The sequence below is a fragment of the Engystomops pustulosus genome, chromosome 7 (assembly GCF_040894005.1).
Source record: "Engystomops pustulosus chromosome 7, aEngPut4.maternal, whole genome shotgun sequence".
In the NCBI taxonomy this organism is placed as follows: Eukaryota; Metazoa; Chordata; class Amphibia; order Anura; family Leptodactylidae; genus Engystomops; species Engystomops pustulosus.
Window position 1 is genome coordinate 159,336,226 of NC_092417.1, and position 21,145 is coordinate 159,357,370.

Genomic DNA, 21,145 nt, shown 5'->3' on the forward strand with positions numbered 1-21,145 from the left:
ACCTCAGAAGAAAATATAGCCATGGAAACAAATATGTCTACACAACAGAACGAACAAAAGAACCAAGAAAATCCAAATACTGGAAAAAAATTCATTCCCTTTAGAAGAAAAATTAGAAGAGGGCGCCACAGTAGAAAATCGGAAAAGAAATACGGCAACGAAACGCAAACAAGTATCTTGGAGGAGATAACAAAAGAAAAAGAAAAAGAAAATGAAAGTACAAAACAGACGGAAGTCGGGGAAGTGGTGAATTTGTCATCGTTGAGCCTATCACAAGACTGTGTGAGCTTACTGTCTAAAGGACTTAGTTATGCACTGGTTCAAAACTTTGATGAAGTGGACTTTGAGATCGATCTTTATAAAGCCGTTAGAAAAATTAATATATTTAAATGGTTTAGAAATAATCCTCCACAACCAGCAGAAATAAAAACAGGTGAAATACCAGTTGTTGTAGGTCCACTAGGCTTCATTGCAAATACCTCTTTGTTCAGAGAGGACAGAGAGGCTCTTGATGTATTGCTTTCTCTTGAAGATGATAGCCCAGTAGAAACAGAAATTGTAGAGATTGAAAATTTCTCAGGTGGTATAAAATCTACCTTTTCTCCTCCCTTGCCCGCGGGTACTCCACTTGCAGCGTTTTACGACCAAGTACTTAGAGATGTACGAGCACAAATCTATCCACAAATGAAAGATAATATTTCTGTACAGGAGAGAGCTGCACTCCGAGCCCTACGTTCTAATAAGAACATAATAGTGAAACCCGCGGACAAGGGAGGAAACGTGGTAATCATGGATAAAAGCTATTATAAAGATGAAGCCTACCGTCAATTGTTAGATACAACTACATATATGACTTTAGACAAATGTCCTGTACAAAAATTCAAAACAAAACTCCAGACACACCTTAGAAAATTTGTAGAAAAAGGAGTTCTATCTGAACAAAAAGCCACAAAACTTCTGCCCCAATTCCCTAAAAAGCCAAGTTGGTACTTCATTCCAAAAATACACAAGTCTCTTAAAAATCCCCCAGGTCGCCCGATAGTTGCCGGCATAGGCTCTTTAACAGAGCCTCTTTCAAAATACATAGATTGGCTTCTTCGACCCTTACTTCCAAATATTATATCTTACTTAAAAGACACAAATTCCTTTCTCAAGAGATTGGAAACGATTGAGTGGTCAGAGAGTTACAGTATTGCATCTATCGATGTTGAAAGCCTTTACACTCGCATTCCTCAAGATATTGCAGTAACAGCAATTCGAGACGTATTAATTAATACTGATAAAAGCGAAATGTTTATAGACTTTATCTGCGACTCTCTGACATTCATTTTGTCTCACAATGCCTTTGAATTTGATGGCAAATGGTTTCTGCAGCTGGTCGGAACCGCAATGGGGACGCCAGTTGCCTGCACCCTGGCCAATATCTTCTTAGCGGTTTTCGAGGAAAGATTTGTATTTACAGTCAATAATCCTTACACAAAGTTCATTAAATCTTTTTTCAGGTATGTGGACGATGTCTTCCTAATTTGGGAAGGTTCTGAGGCAGAATTTAATTGTTTCGTCACTTACCTGAACGAGAATAATATGAATATGAAGTTTACTTCGAAATTCAGTCGAGAATCACTAGAATTTTTGGATGTCAGGGTAGTCATTGGAGAAAAAGGACTATCTACAGAGGGTTTCAGAAAACAGACGGCTACTAACTCTATTTTGCATTATAACAGCTTTCACCCACTCCACACAAAAGATGGCATTCCTTATAGCCAGATGCTTCGTTTACGAAAAATAAACAGTGAAGAAAACACCTTCCACTCTCAGACCGATAAACTTGAAGATCGCCTGAGACTGCGAGGCTATTCACAACATGTGTTAAATAAAGCTCGCTCTAGAGTTACAAAAATTAAGAGAGCAGATCTTCTTCACAAAAGAAGAACACAGACTTGTAGGGACGACGGTGACACAAAAAGACAAAGATTTACATTTACCTTTACCTACAATTCACAGGAAAACATCATAAAATCTGCCATTCTGAAAAATTGGCATTTATTAGCTTTAGACCCACAACTACAAGCCACTATGGAAACTAAACCATTAGTGTCGTTCAGACGCAGTAAAACATTGAGGAGTGAATTAGTACATAGTAGGTTCCACGATAAAGACAACACCTGGCTTGACCGACATATTCCACAGGGCAATTTCAAATGCAGACAGTGCAATTACTGCAATTATAACCTCGGCACAAAACAAATTACTATGGGCGACATTAACCATACAGTCAAACATTTTATAAATTGTAAAACACAATATGTTGTGTATGTAATTATCTGCCCATGTCGTAGGTTTTATATAGGAAAAACTATTCGACACTTACATATTCGTTTTAGGGAACATCTCAGCTCTATTAGAACGGGACATGGGTCACCAAGACTAATAGAACATGTGAGAAACGCCCATTCAGGCTGTTCAGATACACTGAGGTTTGCAGGCATAGAAAAGGTTAATGTTAACCCGACTGGAGGAGACAGGAACAAAGAACTTCTCAGGTGCGAAGCTAAATGGATTATGCGCACAAAAGCAATGGGTCCGATAGGGTTGAATGACCGCAATGAATTAAATGTATTTTTATGATAAGACATTTGAATTAGTATCTACTAGACTAAGTGATACATATGGTACTATTGTGTATGCAGTTATTGATTTTAAACACATGGTGGTAGATGTATTCACAGTATCTATGGTTACCAGGCCGGAACCTGCTTATAAGCAGAGGTCCTGCCCACTATGTGATGTCACAGACCTGAAAAAGCGCTTGTTGCGCGAAACGGTCCGTCGTTTGTGGCGTGTCCGGCAATTCTCTACCTGCCTTAACCAGCTTCAATAAACCTTCACGATTTTTGGTGAGTGACCCGACTCTTCTTCTTCTTTTGTTCAGGACAAAATAGACCGTGCCCCTAAAGAAATATGTCGGTTGTGCCACATTGTGCTAAAAGCAACCAGCTTAATGCAGGTCTGAAAGTCAAACTCAACTATCGTAAACTGCGACAGATGCGTCATCACAATTATGAATCTGTCAAAGTAGAAAACTAGAGTTTTTGTCGGTCTCTGAACTGTCGGAACCGGAGACACAATAATGAATTCTCCCCATTGTATTGTAGACTGGTAGGAGGAAGTAAGAAGAAGTGTCTCCGATGATGATGACATGGCTCCACCATTATAGGGGATGTCTACAAGAGACCCATAAGTGCATTCTTGTTACAACCTCCCAATGTACAATGGAGAAGTAATACAATATGTCATATAACAAAGTAACCCGACTCTACGGACAGGATCTTCACTTCATGGTTAATGGAAGCCGTGGCTGAGCTGTTTTAACAATAAACCAGCCGTGCACATGGTAAGAGCCTCTCAAGACGTGTAGACAGCTGAGGATTCTCACTCTTCAGATGATTTAATGGAACATGATGGAGATGTCATGCTCAATCCCAAACCCCCCCTCTTGCCCCATCCCCTGGGCTGAGTCACGGGGCAGGCTGAAACTTGGATCGGCGTCCAGAAAACGCAACCATGCAAAGCATACATTATGTCATGCAGTCCTCCTCTGTGTACACCATGGAGGGGATTAAGATGAAGTCATATAAATAAATGTACTATTTGGCTTGTAAAATAGAAAGATTTTGATGATGTATGACTATGTCTAATGCAGAATTTTTATGTGCGCAGTCATTTCAAAATTTTGAAATGCTTACATCAATCTTAAACATTTCAAGAACTAGATTAGATTTCCTTCTCAGACACTTTTGTTAAAGAGGTAATCCCATTACCAGTTTTAATCATAGCATATTAAGGTATTCTACATGAAGCAACTTTTGGACAGGATTAGATCCTTCCCTAGGACGAGATAGTCCCTTCTTACTATATCTGGAGAAGATACAGTGGGGGTCATTTACTAAGGGCCCGATTCGCGTTTTGACATTCTTTTAAAGGGATTGATACTCGAAGCAGGCCAAAAATCTTGAGTTGCTGATGACCACCAAAGCATCTTTCCTTCAGGCAAACCAGAGGTTCTCAAACGTTGAGGGGCTTCTGAGTCATGTCATAACTTCCACGTGGCGTGGGTTCTTTATCATTGCTTTTGCACAAAGGGCAGACTCCAGAGGTATCGATCATGGAGATGGGTTAGTAGGGGCTACACAGGTCCCACAACTTCAGATCTTCTTTCCTAGCCCGCAGGCTGTTTAAGCCTGGGGGCGGCAGGACTGGCAGTATTTGCCTCCCCCTCCCCCCTTTTTTCCCTTCCTGTCTTTGTTAATCCCTCCTCCCTTGTTACCCGTCCACTACTTGTTTCTTTTGCAGCCATCAAGTGGCCAGGAAGTGCGCCTGGCCACTTGATGGCGCTAGTTCTGGGCTATTTAGCCCCGAACGCGGAGCTAGTCCAGCCTCTTTTAGACTGCTCCGCGCTCAAGAGATTCCCACCCGCCCGCCCTCAGATAATGTCTTTTAGGTTTTTTGTTAGGTATTTTTGTTAGGTAAATTTTTTGTTATGTATATTTATGTGCACAGTTATTTGTTTGTATATGGCTTGTGTTTAATTTGCTTTCACTGTTGTTTTGTTGGTAGTCACAGCTTGGCCTGTGGTGGAATCTGGACCCTCTCGGCTTGTGTCGAAATCACCTGTCGGACCAACAAGGACATGCCCCCGTGTAGTCGGGGCCAGGCATGTGAGGTGAATAATTCGGGAAGGGTCCGGGTCTTCCCACAGGTCAGTTTAGTTTTTGTAAATATTGTTATTTAATAAAGCTGTGGCCGACCTCCACTTTTTTCCATCCAGACAGCCTCATGGTAGCAAAAAAAAAAAACAATACATTGGTCAGACTTATAATCCAGGCTATATCACATTGCCATCTTGGGAAAGTTTATCTAGTAATGGCCAACATTTTTCTTCCAAACGGGATCTACATAAAAATAAATGTTAATCCCATGTCAATCCCTCTATGTAGTCCCAAATTTGCTATTCTTTTGAGATTGTGAGATTCTGAATGATACCTGATGCAGTTGCTGATGACCACCAATGGGTATACTTTCAGGCAGAACCCAAGGAAAACCAGAGGTGCTCAAACTTTGAGGAGCTTCCTAGTTCATGATGTTCATGACCTCATCTCTTCCAAGTGGTTTGGGTTCCCTTACTCTCCAGGTAGAAGCCGTGCCAATAAATGGCCCATTTCACATGTCCCTGGATGAGAATTTGTGTAACACATGATCTATTGTGAAGGTTTTTTACGCAACCCAAAGACAATAATTCATCCTCAGCATTGTGCAGTGAAGACATACAAGACCCTAGAAGGTATGTAGTCATCATCTGGATGCCATCCACATGGAAATAGATTTTTGTAAAGTACAAATTGTAACTTGTTTTTGTGTCTTTGAGGAACAAGTCCTCCAGAACTGAGCCAATGTTTTCGAAAGTTTTTGGCTTTATGGACAAGGACAATTTTTTATTTTTAACTGCTGTGAGATGTTGCCGTTTCTTCAAACTTCATTAAAATGGAGAAATAAGTTTATCATTCTACTTCTGCATAAAAAGAGGTTGTATGAACACCTGAGATGATACCCACTGCCTTGGACATGTCAACAATTTTCTATTTTGTGAAAATGACTTGACTTCAAGAAGACCTTTTACCTCTTCCATCTTAGAATCCTTTAATAGTCGCCCTTACACTAATTCCAGAACATTTGTATTTTTTTCTTTGGCCTTTATGGTTTCTGGGCAATCAGTGTAGTATTTGCACACAATCCCCTAATTAGGCTACATTCACGCGGACGTATGAAAACGGCCGTATCCATACCGTACCGTTTTTTTACGGGTTACATACGGCCACATTAATTTCAATGGACAATACATCCAACCATTTATATTGCCGTTTTTGACACCGTAGCGTACCGTACCGTATACTAGCCATATAAAAATATAGAGCATGTCCTATTTTCTCCAGTATTTCATATGCCCTAGAAGTCTATGGGGACGTATAAAATACAGGTTACATACGTGCTGCATACGGATGAAAAACGTCACTTGTATACGGGCTCATACGGCTCGTAAATACGGGACTGGAAAATCATACAGTCGTGTGAATGTAGCACGACGGGCAACGGCAGCGCGCGGGCAGAGGAGGAGGAGGTGAGCGCAGCTCACCCCGCCCCTCTCCATAGGAACATATGGCGCACGGCTCTGTACTATGGAGAAAGAAAGTGCCCCCATTGCCGTCTATGGGGGACGTATATGGGCCGTATATACGTCCCCCTTGCGGCAGTGTTAGTGCAGCCTTAGGCTGTCAAGTGGACGGTGCTGGGCTGTCTGCTCCAGCACAGAACTACCCACCTGGCAGTCGAGAGCCTAAATAGCATGATTGATGCCAAAATTAACAGCATTGATTTCTCAGGAAATTGTGGAGGCCAGAACAACACCTATTTTAGGCCCCAATAACACCATTTTATCACTCAGAAGAAAACCAATGAAAACTACACCCCTCCTGCAAAACACAAGCTTTAATGTAGTGAAATCAATCAAAAATTAAACAGTTGTTACTATTTTTTTCTAGTTAGAGTTGTATTGTGAAAAACGACTAAATGTAATTTGGCAATAATAATTTGGCATTGGCTTCCCATATATCCCATAGAAAAAGTAAAAACTTATTATATTGGTTTATATACCACAAAACTAATCGAAACTCACCCAGTAAAATTAAATATGACTTTATTGCAGAAATTATAATCTTTTTTAGACGTCCACAGTAAAATAAACCCAATAATTAGCCTTGTCCTACAAAGTAGCCCGGTATTTATGGTATTTTTGGAAACAACTACTACTTTTTGGGCAGATTTGGCACTTGTTGTACTATGTAGTAATGGAAGCAGAGCAGATTGAGTTCTGGACTGTATAAAGGTAAGACTTTTCTATTACCCTGGTTATCGCAGCCTCATTCCAGTTCTTGGAAATTTCATAGGAAGATGTTGAAATCTCACAGGAAGATGTTAATTACAGTTCTTCAAAGTAAAAGTCGGACTATTGACCCCACTATGAGGCTGTGTATAAATGTCTGAGATTGCTGTCAACTCGGCAGAGGAGGCTGTGAAGGACTTTGTTCCATTGTATGTGGGAATCACACATCTATTACACAAGGTTTTACGGAGAATGGACTTTGTCTTTAAGAAGTGCGGCCAACTAGAGCATGGAATAACAGAGGTATAAACATAACATTGATAGTGTCACATGTAGAGGACACGGTGCCCTATTGCTATGATGAAGAATGAAGAATATGTGTCACGGGTGCTCCTGTTACCCAAGTCTCGGGTCGCGGGCCCACCATGATCCTCCATGTGCCCCAGCACCCCGCTGAAGTTGCTTATCTGACTTTGTTCCTGCCTCCCGTCCAGCAACTGTGCACGTGCGTCCCCATTTCCTAGGGTCCGCGCGTGCCGGCTTCAGAAGATTCAAAGGGCCAGCGCACCGTTGATTGATGCTGGCCCATTTCAAGAAATGCGTAAACCTGGCCTTTCCCAGCATTCCCCGCCAGATCTCTGTGAAAGACCTTCGAGAAAGCTTGTTCCTTTGCCGTGTATCAGTGTATTGATCTCCCGTTGTGAACCCAGACCTGTTTCTGGTTATGCTCCTCCACTGCCAGCCCTGACCTTCTGCTCTGCCTCTGACCCTGAACCTTTGCCACCTGTCTTGACCTCCTGCCTGTCCCCATGAACTTGCCTTCCATTTCTGTACCTCACCTTGGATGCCACCGCGAACAAAGTCGTACCTGTGGAGCGACCCGGTGGCACCACACCACAGCAAGCCCCACCCACTTTGCGGCAGGCTCTGGTGAAAACCGGGTGCCACTTAGACTCCAGTCCCTGGTGTCGGCTTATGTCATCGTCCGCGGTGGTCCAGTGGGTCCACTACCCCTGGTGCCTGACAATATGCTTGATACTAACATTGACCCATCCAAACATTACTAGGGATCGCAGTACATTTACAGGAATCCCTTGTTGCATTATAACACCCGTGGAGACCACAACGTAGGATCATAATATTGGTGACTTGGGCGGTAGCCTGGGGTCAAGCCTTCTAGGGGGCCAATGGCCACCCAACCACCTACAAAATTTTATTCTGAGAAGGACCTTCACCCATGAAATCCTCCTACATCTGTTTCTGCTCTCAAGACACATGTACACAAGAGCCATTTATAACCTTTCTGGTCCTCCAAAGGTCCTGAAACCGCAGATCAAAAGCAGGAAGGGACACATCCTCCATTTCCCATGAATCTTGATTCTAGTACCAGATGTAGGAAGTGAATTCCTGACTTACAGGGGCTATAAGACCACAGTCCACAGTCCCCGAGACCACATTCCATTTTAAGGGGGACAAGGTCAACCTGGCACAAGCCTCCTTCCTAAATGGGCACCATAAAAGTCACACACATGGAAGCCTTTATACTCAGTATACAATACCTTTGGTTTGAGGATACACACATCTAAATATCTTTTGAGATAAATATTGTTCTTCAAGGGGTCATGCACTTCTGTAGACTTATTTCATAGCACCAAACAGAGACCATACTTCCTAGATATAAGGGGAGATACAGATCTAACCAGACGCATATCTGGAGGGTATATGGGTGCAAACACTTCACTCACATCTGTAGATGACCCCAAAGAAGCCATATTTGGCCATGTTCTCCAGAATTGATATGGATTCTCTTGATCACTGGAGCTCTTAGACACTTAGATAAATCTGTTGCAGTTTAAGGCTTTTTGTCTAAATTTGTACTTACTTGTAATCACTTTTAGTAAATATGCCCCGGGTTAAAATCTCCTCCTCCTTGACTTTATACAACCAATTTACATCTAACTTGAAAGTAGATTTTCTCTATGATGCCACCATACTGGGTCATGGAAGAAACATAATCTGGAAGTTGTTTGGCTGCTTGGCAAGATACTGGTTGTGATTTATTTGGTCAATTTCTGCTGACAGGTTCCCTTTAAGGATTCTGGGAGTATTTGGAGTGGCTTCCATTTTTTTGGTATGTTTGTGGACATAATGGGGGTCATTTACTAAGGGCCCGAATTGCGTTTTTCCGTCGGGTTACCCGAATTTTACCGTTTTGCGACGATTTTCCCTGAATTGGCCCAGGTTTTTGGCGCACGCGATCGCATTGTGGGACATCGGCGCCGGCATGCACACGACGGAAATAGGGGGGCGTGGCCGTAAGAAAACCTGGAAAAACTGCCGTATTTTTTTTTAAAAAGTGTCGCTTGACACGCACTTACCTGTACCCAACATAGCTTGGTGCCGCTGGATCGCGAATGGACCGGATAAGTAAATCTGCCCCATTGTTTTCCTTCCACTGGTATATGGAATTCTCCAGACATAACTATAATCCCAGATGTGAGAGAGCTTAAGCGAGACCTTTTATGGATTTACACGTGGAGTTTTGAAGGACTTTCCCTGTGGGTGTGCTGTTCCTATGATAAGTATCTTAGATTGGGCTAATACTTTTAAATATATACTATGCACAGAGTACAGTTTGTAGAGTTTTCTAGCCCTCCCACCCCTACTAATCACAATTAACAGCCTATCCCTTAGATAGTTGAGGTGGAAACCCCCTTTAACAGATTGAACCAACCTTTACATTACAGATCCAACAACGAGGTCAACAACCCTGACGGTCTACCGGAGGGTCATGGGGGATAGAGGTTAGATTCCTAGCAACCTACCAGAAAGATTGGGGGGGGGGGTAGTTGTTTAATTGTAACATTTTTCGTGGACTGATGTAATGAGGGGGAGGTATAGTTCCTTTATTTAAAGGGTTAACATGCAAGAATTTTTGTTTATTTTTTCCTTCCGATTTAGGCTAAAGTTTGGTAAATTATTTACCTTTAATGTCCCTTTAAACGATATCGACAAAACTGTAGATAGTCTTAGAGCTAAAGAAAAACGCCGCTCATTATAACATGTAGCAGAATATTAGCATAAAATGTAGTAAAATCATTAGAAATTATCTGTGCTTTTATTTGTCCTCTGGAGTCAGAGATGTGAATACGTAGTACAGGAGATCCAGAGTCCTGTACAACATGTCAGCAGAAGGAACGCTGTGTGCCAAAGGTCACTCGGGTGTCATACCATGTGATTGTTATTAGGTGAAAGGTCTTATCCCGGCTCAGAGTGTAATAACCAAACAAACCAAGATGTAGATGGATAACCCGGGAACAACATACAGCACAAGGGATTCTCTCCATGAGATTATTACTAGAAAATCAGCAGCTTCAGGTTTGTACTGAATTATACTACATTGAATATTCAATGTGATTTTCAAGAAGCACGTCATAGAGCAGGAGGAGCTGAGCAGATTGTACATAGTGTCCTGTCTGCAGGCAGCATGTTATAGAGCAGGAGGAGCTGAGCGGATTGTACATAGTGTCCTATCTGCAGGCAGCATGTTATAGAGCAGGAGGAGCTCCGCAGATTGTACATAGTGTCCTATCTGCAGGCAGCATGTTATAGAGCAGGAGGAGATGGGCAGATTGTACATAGTGTCCTATCTGCAGGCAGCATGTTATAGAGCAGGAGGAGCTCCACAGATTGTACATTGTTTCCTAACTCCGGCAGATCTCAGCGCGGAAGCAACACATGCACAACCTTAGTGAATCGTGGCAGACCCGAATCCTCATCGGATCGCGACGGGACCCGGTAAGTAAATCTGCTCCATTGTCCCATCTACAGGTAGCATGTTATAGAGAAGAAATAAAATATCATAATTGCCTCTTGATTGGGTGAATTCTAGTTCAGATACTGTAGACTCAGGTATTTTCCATGTAGACATTAATTCAGGATTTTCATGCACCTCCCTTCCCCGGTACAGGATAAGCACTCTGACCTTTGACCTTCCTAAGCATTTTTTTTCCACGACACAATCGTCTCTTATAACGGGGTCAAAGAATAGCTGCTACTCACCTCCGCAGATCCCTTATTACCTGTTTGGGCCATTTATTCTCTAGATAATAAAATATCTAATAGATTATGAGTGAAGACGTGTTTTCTTGGGCTTTCAGGTACAGAATGGATATATGGGTCTGTTATATATATATATATATTTCTTAATATTATTTCGAATATTATTAGATTGCTTAAAGAGGTTGAATGAGGTAAGAAAAAAGTAGCAGATTTTGTTCCAGCAGCGCCATGTGTGGCCAGGTCTGGTATTGCAGATGTAACGGTTTTACCGGTTGTGACAGCAGTTACCACCAAGCAACCGTCCCTCCAGCCCAGGTCCTATCACCAGGAGACGTCATCCGAAATATAACAGCGGATTAGACCACAAAATCCTGGGATCAACTAAATACATTTACTTACACAATGGTAGGTGAATAGTGGCGGTAGGTTCTTTTCCAGGAAATTGTAGGAACCGCCCGGCTACACTATAATAATAACAAATCCTTCCACACATATGAGATTAATGTAGACCAAAAACTGTAAATTGTAGCGATATTGTATAACCGAACGAAGACGAATCACACACAAGAAAAATTGTGCCCCCAACACCCCCTCTATAAAATCGCCTAATAATGGAGACCCCAGACCTAACAATGGAGCGATAAAACTGCGTCTGTAACTACAGAAACTTCGGGTACTGTAAAATTCATACTTAGGCCGACGGCACACGTGGCATTTTGTACCCATTTTTGGGCCGTTTTTAAGCAGTCCGTTAAAAAACGCATCCGTTTTTGACCGGTTTTACCAATTATCTTAATTAGAACGGGGCAAAAACAAATGCGTTTTCAAAAAACGCATGCGGTTTTTAACGGACTGCTTAAAAACAGACGGAAACTGGGTTCAAAATGCCACGTGTGCCGCCGGCCTTAGACGTAAAAAAAAAAACAAACAGTCATTGACGTTAGCCCTCCCCCATACGTTTCGGAGAGCAGCGTTCTTACTCACAGCTAGAAGCTACACCGAAGGAAAAACTAATACAGGCGGTCCCCTACTTAAGGACACCTGACTTACAGAAGACTCCTAGTTACAGACGGACCCCTCTGCCCCCCTGTGACATCTGGTGAAGCTTTCTGGATGTTACTATAGTCCCAGACTGCAATGATCAGCTGTAAGGTGTCTGTAATGAAGCTTTATTGATAATCCTTGGTTCGATTAGAGCAAAAAATTTTGATAATCCAATTGTTACTGGGGCCAAAAAATTTTTTGTCTCGATCTACAATTATAAAATATACAGTTTTGACTTACATACAAATTCAACTTAAGTACAAACCCAAGGAACATATCTTGTACGTGACACGGGGACTGACTGTAGTAAGTTAAATGCCCCTGCAAACAAGCACGAGCCTCGGGTCATGTGATAGTACCAAATCATGTGATTGGACGAACAAAAGAAGAAAGGATATAAGAAAGATTGACAAGAGGACATAGATATAATTATCAATGTATTATCTCCTGTGCTCATTATATATGTATTTCTATATACATTCTTATATTCTTCTTTTTTTTTTCTTATATTCATTCCTTTATTCATCTATTGTTCTCTGTTATCAGCTGTTTTCTTTCCTCTTCCTCCTTTACTGCAGTCACATGACTTGGGGTAATCACATGACCTCCACCTGTCTCTGCTTGCAGGGGCATTTAAACTTCCTAGTGGTTTTACTGTGTTGTAGTTTCTAGTCATGAGTAGGGATCATGGGTGCTTCTTCCTGATGTTTTTAATTTTCTAATAAACTGTTGGAATTTTATGGGACCCGAAGTTGCTGGAGTTACACCCATCGTTTTATCCTTTCATAATTACCTGATTGCCGGATCAGCGTCTCTCCCAGAACTGGGATTTCGTGCTTCCACTCCCAGGACAGGTGAGTGGGGACTGTTTTCAGTATTTTGGATTGAATGTTTTCCTGCCCCCCGTTATAATGGGGTTGCATGGAAGATTAGACTCCCTGCCAAATCCACCCTTGATGGTGTTTCTCCGGTTTTTGGTGCAATGCAAGAAATTGCGATGAATCCGGTGACTATGCAACCTCCAGTTCATGTAGGCGTGGAGGGAGTGTGAAGGGTTAGGGTTGGCCTTGAATGTTCGCTGTTTTTTATGTAAAACAAGACTGGCGTGGCTTTGTCCGCTGGCACTGCACCCCCACCGGGGGTGGGGCTTCATCATCAATCAATAAAAAAATCTCCACAATATTTTTATTCAAGATAAAATAATAAATTGATCACTTATGCTTTGGACAGAGGAGAGAGAGATTGGCAATCATCCGTACCCTAGTGACATCACATACGTTTTACTTGTATGCAGCTCAGTCCCATTCCCAGGGACGTAACTACAGCGGTAGCAGCCATAACAGCTGCTCTGGGGTCCACAGTGTCAGGGGGCCCCGGCATCCAACCTGACACACTATAGACTGGAAGATGGGCAGCATGGTGGCTCAGTGGTTAGCACTACAGCCTCAAGGTTCAATTCCCACACAAGTCAACATCTGCAAAGAATTTGTATGTTCTCTCTGTGTTTGCGTGTGTTTCCTCCGGTTTCCTCCCACACTCCAAAACATACTGGAAGGTGGATTGGATTGTGAGCCCCATGGGGACAGGGACCAATTTGGCAAGTTCTGGACTGCGCTGCATAATCTGTGGACTCTATATAAATAATAATAATTATTATTATTATAAGATGTGCACTATTATATACATATTATGTTACACATTGTACAGTATACTATGTATATAACAGGGCGCATCTTCCACAGTACACAGCATGAAGCGGCAGCTCAGATCAGATCAGAGGTAGGGGACAATAGAAGGACAGGACTAGGGGTCACTCATCTCTATTTTCTGCCGTGTACTTCCCCCATGTGATCAGCAGCTACTGGGACACATCTGTGTATACATGTATATATCAGTGCATAAGTGTATAAATGTGTATATTTTCTGATGTGCTTTCCCCTTTAAGACTGACTCACTTTATGCCGGTCCTAATATCTCATATTATAATTTTATTGTCTTTTCTTTTTGCATATATTTGCTCATTGTTGAGATTCAGTATTGACAATGTGACGTCTATTTGCATTTTTTTGTTCCCTCCTCTTCTTGGAAGGGAGAGATAAGTACATGCACCGGCTGTAGGTGTCACGTTTCTAGAAGCACAGGGCTGGATCTCTATGGCTGGGATCCAATGACAGGGTCAGGACAAGATTGACGGAAAGGGAAAGAGGCTAAGACAACGGGAGCCCATGCTGGGGGCCACAGCCTGTCATGCAGATACACAAGCTGGACACACACAGACTATTGTAGATCAGAAGGTACTGTGCTCCCATTATGTTTCCACATCTCCGCTCTTACAATGCGTCGTGCAGGAAATCTCAATGTCACGGTAGTAGTTGGGGGAGGGGAGTTCATACAAAAAATTCAAAGACTGTGTAATACAAGAAAGGGGTTTCCTACCACCGGAGCGGCTATAAAGAGCTCAGGTCCTCGCTGGTTTTGTTTCACGGATCTGTACGGAATTCAAAACGGAAACAGTAGATGTAGAAGACAATGGACAACTCGCTATACATAAAAAAGAAAATATAAAATTAGGAATATAATTACAAATAATATTTAAAAAAAAACATATAACGACATTTTCCAATTTCTGAAATTCTTCGAAGACGGGGGATGTTGCAAACATTTGAAATCCGCGCAATGTAAATATATCTACCAAATTTTTCGATTTGTTTGTATAATAATTCTTTTATTTATATAGCGCACACCGATTACCAAATCAGTCCCTGTCCCCCAATGGGGCTCACAATCTAATCAACCTACCAGTATGTTTTGTAGTGTGGGAGGAAACCGGAGGACCGGAGAAACCCACGCAAACATGGAGAGAATATACAAACTCTTTGCAGATGTTGACCCTGTATCACACTTTATCTTTATCGCCTATCCATAGCATAGGAGATACCTGAATGATGCGGGGGGGGGTTTAAAGGGGTTGGTCACTTCATGTTTTTTGTGTAAGTGCAGGGGGCAGGGTATTAGTTAATTTACTAATATACATCTATTAATAGTTCTGCTCTGCTTTCCTGATATGTAAGTGAAGCCTCCTGTCTTTTACCTCATCAGCCGGACATTCCTGTCCATAAAACGGCCGAAGATGGAGAGTCATGTGATCTCTATCCGTCTATGAACAATCGCCCTGGCATATTATTTATGACTATAAGATTAAGGTCGTGGCAGGGCGATTGTTCATGGACAGTTACAGATCACATGACCCTCTATCTCCGGCTATTTTATGAACGGGAATCTCCGGCTGATGAGGTAAAAGACAGGAGGCTTCACTTTACATATCAAGAACTACTAATAGATGTATATTGGTAAATTATCTAATATTCTGGCTCCCCCCCCCCCCCCATACTTACACACACAATACAAATAACATGAGGTAAAGTGGCCAACCCCTTTAACCTGGAGATCCTGCTACTTTTGAACAGGTCCGGGGATTTGAGGTCATACGTTCTGCAGATCTTGGCCGTCCTCCTCTGGTCTTATTCAAACGTGATACAAAAATTTTTTTTCTGAATCTGCCAAAAAATAAAAACCTCTCCACATAAAATCGACTAATATAAAGTTACGAAATGGCGGTCCAATAACTGCTCTGGGAGTCACATTACAGTTCTGTATACATATGAGGTTGCACAGGGCTGTAATACACACGTGTGCAGATAGCCGCCTGCCAAGAGCACAAAGGTTTATTCTTCAATTCATAAAAATAGTTGTGTAACTTGTAAAGCCACGGAAAGTAAGTCAAAATCTAAGATCAATCCTCTCACATGGAAGGTTCCCAAGAGGGGCAGATTTTCCTGGAACAAATCCCAGTGGCTGGTTTTCTAAACAAAGCATTGATATCATTAGTAGTGGATTATAATATAGACGATAGCCCTGGGGAGCCCTCTAGGGAGCGCATGGCCACCCAAACCACCCACCAAATTTTATACTCAGAAGGACCTTCACGCCCGTAATCTTTGAACATTTGTTCCTGTTCTCAATACGCATTTACACAAAAGCCAGTTTGGGACCTTTTGATGGTCCTCTAAAGGTACTGAAACCTCAAATTAGAAGTCGGAAGGGGGGACACATCCCTCATTTGGAAGGGGGGGGACACATCCTTCATTTGGAAGGGGGGGGACACATCCTTCATTCGGAAGGGGGGGGGGGACACATCCTTCATTCGGAAGGGGGGGGGGGACACATCCTTCATTCGGAAGGGGGGGGGGGACACATCCTTCATTCGGAAGGGGGGGGGGGACACATCCTTCATTCCCTAAGATGCTTAAATCTAGTACCATATTTAGGAGGTGAATTCCAAACTTGTAGGGTCTATAATGTTCATACAGCCCAGGGCCCGTGGAAAGTCTTAATCCTTTCCTGGGTATCATGGGGAGCCCAAAATGTGGTGGGCAGCAGGTTCATCTGGACCACTTCATAGGGGGTTTGGGGCACCAAGGTGTAATTTCATCTACTCTTTTGGTATCTTGGTGTAACATGGTGCGACCCAGACCCTACTTCTCACATTTTACCCTCTCGCAACCACTGAAATCTCAAGGACTAGTGGGATGGGGGCAAATTAAGACCAAGCGGAGAGCCTGACTGCTCCATGTCACGCCAATGGGGTGGTGTCTAGCATTAGGAATCTCCGAAATGCCAGGTCGTCCCCTGCCCTTCCACGTAATCAGTCCTGTAGCTACCCCCACCATTCTTTTAATCCTGACTTTATAGCCCCAGGACTGATCCTAGAAGTTACCAATACCATCACCTTCTATACATCTCAAGACACTACTGCAAATGTCTAGTATCAACAGTCTTTCAAGTGCAGCTGAAGGCTTCCCAAATATTTATGGCCCTTTCCATTAACTTTGCTTTTCAGAGACTATAACTAATGGAGACAAAGCACCAGCGGATTCCTTACTTATATAAACATAAAATAATACATACATTTTTCCCAATAAAAATACCAGGAAATTTGACTTGTATATAGAATATTAGACAGGCGGTTCAATGATGACCAGGAATGTATAGGTGGGTTGTTGGTTCTAGGCAGCAGCTGACATTTAAGACCAGTCTCTGGATATATAGTAGTGTCATCCGGAAAAAGATCTCAATGTGAGGAGAATAAACTACATAGTTTAAAGGGAACATAAAACTCTCGTATAGGTGACAAGTGTCTCATAATGAAAAAATTCCAATGCTTCAGCGGCACTCCAAAGGCTTCAAGTTTATTGGATTTTCATACCATATTTCCAAACAGAACAAACGCTCTTAATCGGGGTTGACCGTGATTAGGAGTGGTCGTTCCATTTGAAACGCGTTGGTTTTTGTCCGGAATCTTTGACAGTCTTAACTTTAAATGGAGTGGTGGTGACCATGTTTGACCATCATATAGTGATGGATGAACTCTGTTCTCTCTCATTCCTTTGGAGGGAACTGCAGTGATGAGACACTTTTCATTTGAAAACTGGGTAGGTAATAAGACGTAACTGTTGGACAACCTCTTTAAAGAAGGACCAGAATGGTGCGGAAGAGAGAGGACTATGTCCATGACAACTTCCACTCTACATTGTATAGTTGTAGACCAGTAGATGTATGTTAAATAGGAGCCTGAGCACACCTAACCATCCACGGAGGAAAGTTCCCTTTTCATCCAAGATAGATGTTGGCCTAACTTGCTTCCAAATGAAAGCTAAAATCATCTTGGCTTCTGCATGGGAAGAGAGTTGAATTCCAACTCGCTCAATTTTTATCTCCCATGATAAATGCCAAAAAGGGAGAGCTTGGTGTGAGGCCCCAAAGTCATTAGATGGTTGACCAAACACGTAAAAAAGCAGACTATTGTTATCTGTGAAGGAGCTTAAAGGAAATCTACCACTACGGATCTACCTTTTTAGGTGGACCCTGGTGATAGGTGCATCTACCGAATGTAAGGATAGCCCTTTTTAGGGCTAATCCTTTAGTCCCCGCAATCTTTTAGAATCCGCTGAGATTGCGCAGCCGCTGGCCTGTGTTCTGCGCATGTGCAGAACTCCGGCTTCGCGGTGAAGTGCACGCGGCTCCTTGTAGTTGCGAGCTGAAGATGCCTGCGTAGGAGGATCAAAGAGGCTACTGGAGTGTGGAGTAGCTGCATGGCGTAGCCTCAGCTCCGACTACTCCATGCCCCAGTAGCCTCTTTAGAAAATTTTCCTATCAAGGCCATTAAACTTTCTAAAAGATTGTGGGGACTAAACGATTATCCTCGTTAGATGCACCTACCCCTGGATCTATCTTAATAGGTAGATCTGTAGTGGTAGGTTTCCTTTAAGGAGTTCAGCAATCCTAAGGTATTTCCAGTTTTAAACCTAAATGGTTTTTTTGGGGGGTCTAATACTTTGACCATTTAATCATCCTACAGTAATTTTTACTTTCATCTTCTAGGAGTTTCTGCTACCTTATAGTAATACAAATCTTTCTTTCCCTTTCAGATTTCTTCCAGTGGACTTTTAAGACTTGTGAAGGCTGATGCACAATGTGGGCTTCTGTAGCCAAACGTTTATTACGGAGCAAAGTCCAATTCTCTGTAGCGTACACATCACTAATAGTTCAAAGGAACAAATGTTTTCCTTGTAGTTCCTTGCTGTATTTATCCCGCTGGCAGCACAGCGCTCCTGTATTTGAACAGACTTGTTCCCCTGAGGCCATGATTCGGAATGTCGAGACTTTGGATGCTGAACGCTTTGTCTGCGTGCACTGGGAAGATGGAGGACACAGTCTGTACCCATACGTGTGGCTGAGAGATAACTGCCAGTGCCCTCAGTGCTTCCTTCACTCCGCAAAGGCAAGAAAACTTCCCATTGAGAATCTGGATGTGGACACCGGTCTAAGAAATGTTGATCTGACTGACGCAAACAAGGTACGTTTCACTTTATCATAAGTCTGCAATGTTTTGAGGTGTTTGTCCCCAATTATCCTAAAATCCGGTAAATCTTTTCATTTTCTAATATAATTTTTATCGTTCTGGATATCTACTGATTCGCAGTAGTTGACCGGTATCTAGACCTCTTTGAGATGACCTCCCAAATCGAAGAGGGTCTTCTTAAAGCAATGGTTATACACTTTGTTCAATAGGTCATCTATACTGTACCTGACATACACCGTACATGTATATTGGATGTTGGGCTTTTCAAAATGTGTGCAGTGCGATTCACAGAATTTCTAGGTGGATCTAACTTGGGACTATTACTAAGAGTAGTATCTAAGTTGTCTCCTGGTTCTGGTTCTCGCTCTTCACCAGGAAGTCTCCAGGTTACTACCTCTTTGATTAGTCAATATCTCTTAGAATAGTGGATACCTCTTGGAAAAGTAGATATCTCTTGACCTGTTCACTAAGAGGTTGAAAGACACTTAAGCTCAGGGATAGAATGAGACATGGTCAGTGTAACATTCAAGATCAGGACATTTCATTGAATTTATTATTTAGCTAAAGGGTCGAAGCAGGTGAAATAGATATAAAGTCAGATAAACAATCCGAGTTCAGATCACAGTAAACCAGGGAATATAGTAGGATAGGCCATGCTAAGACTATCCCTGTAGGAAAAGTTACCTTAACTTGGGACAAACAATAATGTCTGGAGTTTTTTTTTAAAGGGCCATTAGACTTTTCATTTAAGAACTAGTCACAGAGCCAGATATAACAGTGTGGTGGGCAGTGAGAGAACCATAGTTTTAGTTCGGACATATTGGGGCAAATTTACTTACCCATCTGACGGAGTTCATTGAAAGTGCATTGTCCGACGAACATGTACTCTGCCGCAATTCTCTAAGATCTTGTGCCCGATATCCTGCATGTGTTGCTATCCTGCTTGGGTCAGAATGAGTTCACCTTCTTTTTCGTGGTGCATGTAAGTGCTGGGGCATGCGACACAACTTGAAAGTTAAATCCCCAGTCTGAATCAGTAGGATTGTCTGGAGGCATGCCCACTAAATTGTGTCGCATGGAAGCCAACGCAGCCGCGCCACAATCTGATCGCGTGCTACACTCCTGTTAAATACCTGTCCAAGCCATGCAATCCCCGAAAAAGACAACCAGTCCGTCAAAGGTGCAATCCGCGACCCTTACTAAATGAGCCCCATTGACGCATTGTCAGCCAAACAGTCAATCCGGTAAATGGACGCCCTATACTACCAGTCAGGGCCATGATTGGCCAGGGGGTGGCCGTAGCTAGTATCCTGGGTGCCAACTTGCTGGTTTGGCTGTCCAGATCATGTGGCCAAACCCAACCTTTAAAACTACTGATCAGCTCATCTCTAGTGTTAAATCAACCAGAACATGGCCACCATGGAGTAATATATGTATATTTATGATAACTACTCCCCAGATACTTTCAGCAACAAACATCTGAACTCAAAGGGACTGTTTTTGGGGCCAGATATTAATCAATGACCCATTAAAGAAAAGAAACCATCTAGACCATGGAAAGTTGTGGTTAGATGTGACGTAGAGTATACCTTGTGTCTTGGGGTTTCAATGCTATATATGTATCAAATAGTTTAAATATATATCTACTATTTCAAGAAACGATTAAACAATCAGTTCTGAGCAGTTTTCTGGTTAGTAAACGTCTTGTGAGACTCATCTCCATCACATAAACGTTTATTTTACAAGGAAGATGGATACATGGAAGGAAACAAGCAAAGAGTGTATCCCTTTAAAGATAATCGGAATGAAAACAATGGCCGGCTTTGATGCGGTAATCACTGTTGTTTTTTCTCTCTCTAACGGTCCTCGTGGGTATTTTACGTAATGAGCCCAAACCGCTTTAATGGCACCATTATAGGATTGCACTGAAAGGAAATGAACAATTAAGTTGAACATACAAGGAAACCGCATTCTACCATCATGTCAGATGTTTGTACTCTACAATGAGAGAAGAGATTTGAATAAAAATGAAGAAGTAATTGCTTTAAGGTTTTAGTGGAACATATTACTTCTGATCTATAGTAATTGAAACGGCAAGACTGGTGCGTATGAAATGTTTAGTAGCGGCCTATGATGATCTGTCGCCATTGCTCGTTTTCCATTTTGGAAAGTAATGCAGC

The 21,145-nt window shown here is 42.3% G+C and overlaps 1 protein-coding gene across 3 annotated transcripts in view; it reads left to right on the forward strand.

Annotated features, from left to right (window-relative positions):
* Positions 1-11,250: 11,250 nt before the first annotated feature.
* Positions 11,251-21,145, forward strand: part of BBOX1 (gamma-butyrobetaine hydroxylase 1) — a 63,945-nt gene continuing 54,050 nt past the window's right edge. The window contains exons 1-3 of one of the 3 annotated variants that reach the window (XM_072118550.1): positions 11,251-11,404; positions 12,853-12,897; positions 18,532-18,959. In XM_072118550.1, coding sequence (XP_071974651.1) covers positions 18,576-18,959 — 384 coding nt within the window. In that variant the 5' untranslated portion in view covers positions 11,251-11,404; positions 12,853-12,897; positions 18,532-18,575. Of the gene's footprint in view, positions 11,405-12,852; positions 12,898-14,314; positions 14,338-18,531; positions 18,960-21,145 lie in introns of those variants that run through there. The other 2 variants (XM_072118547.1, XM_072118551.1) reach the window with 2 other exon arrangements.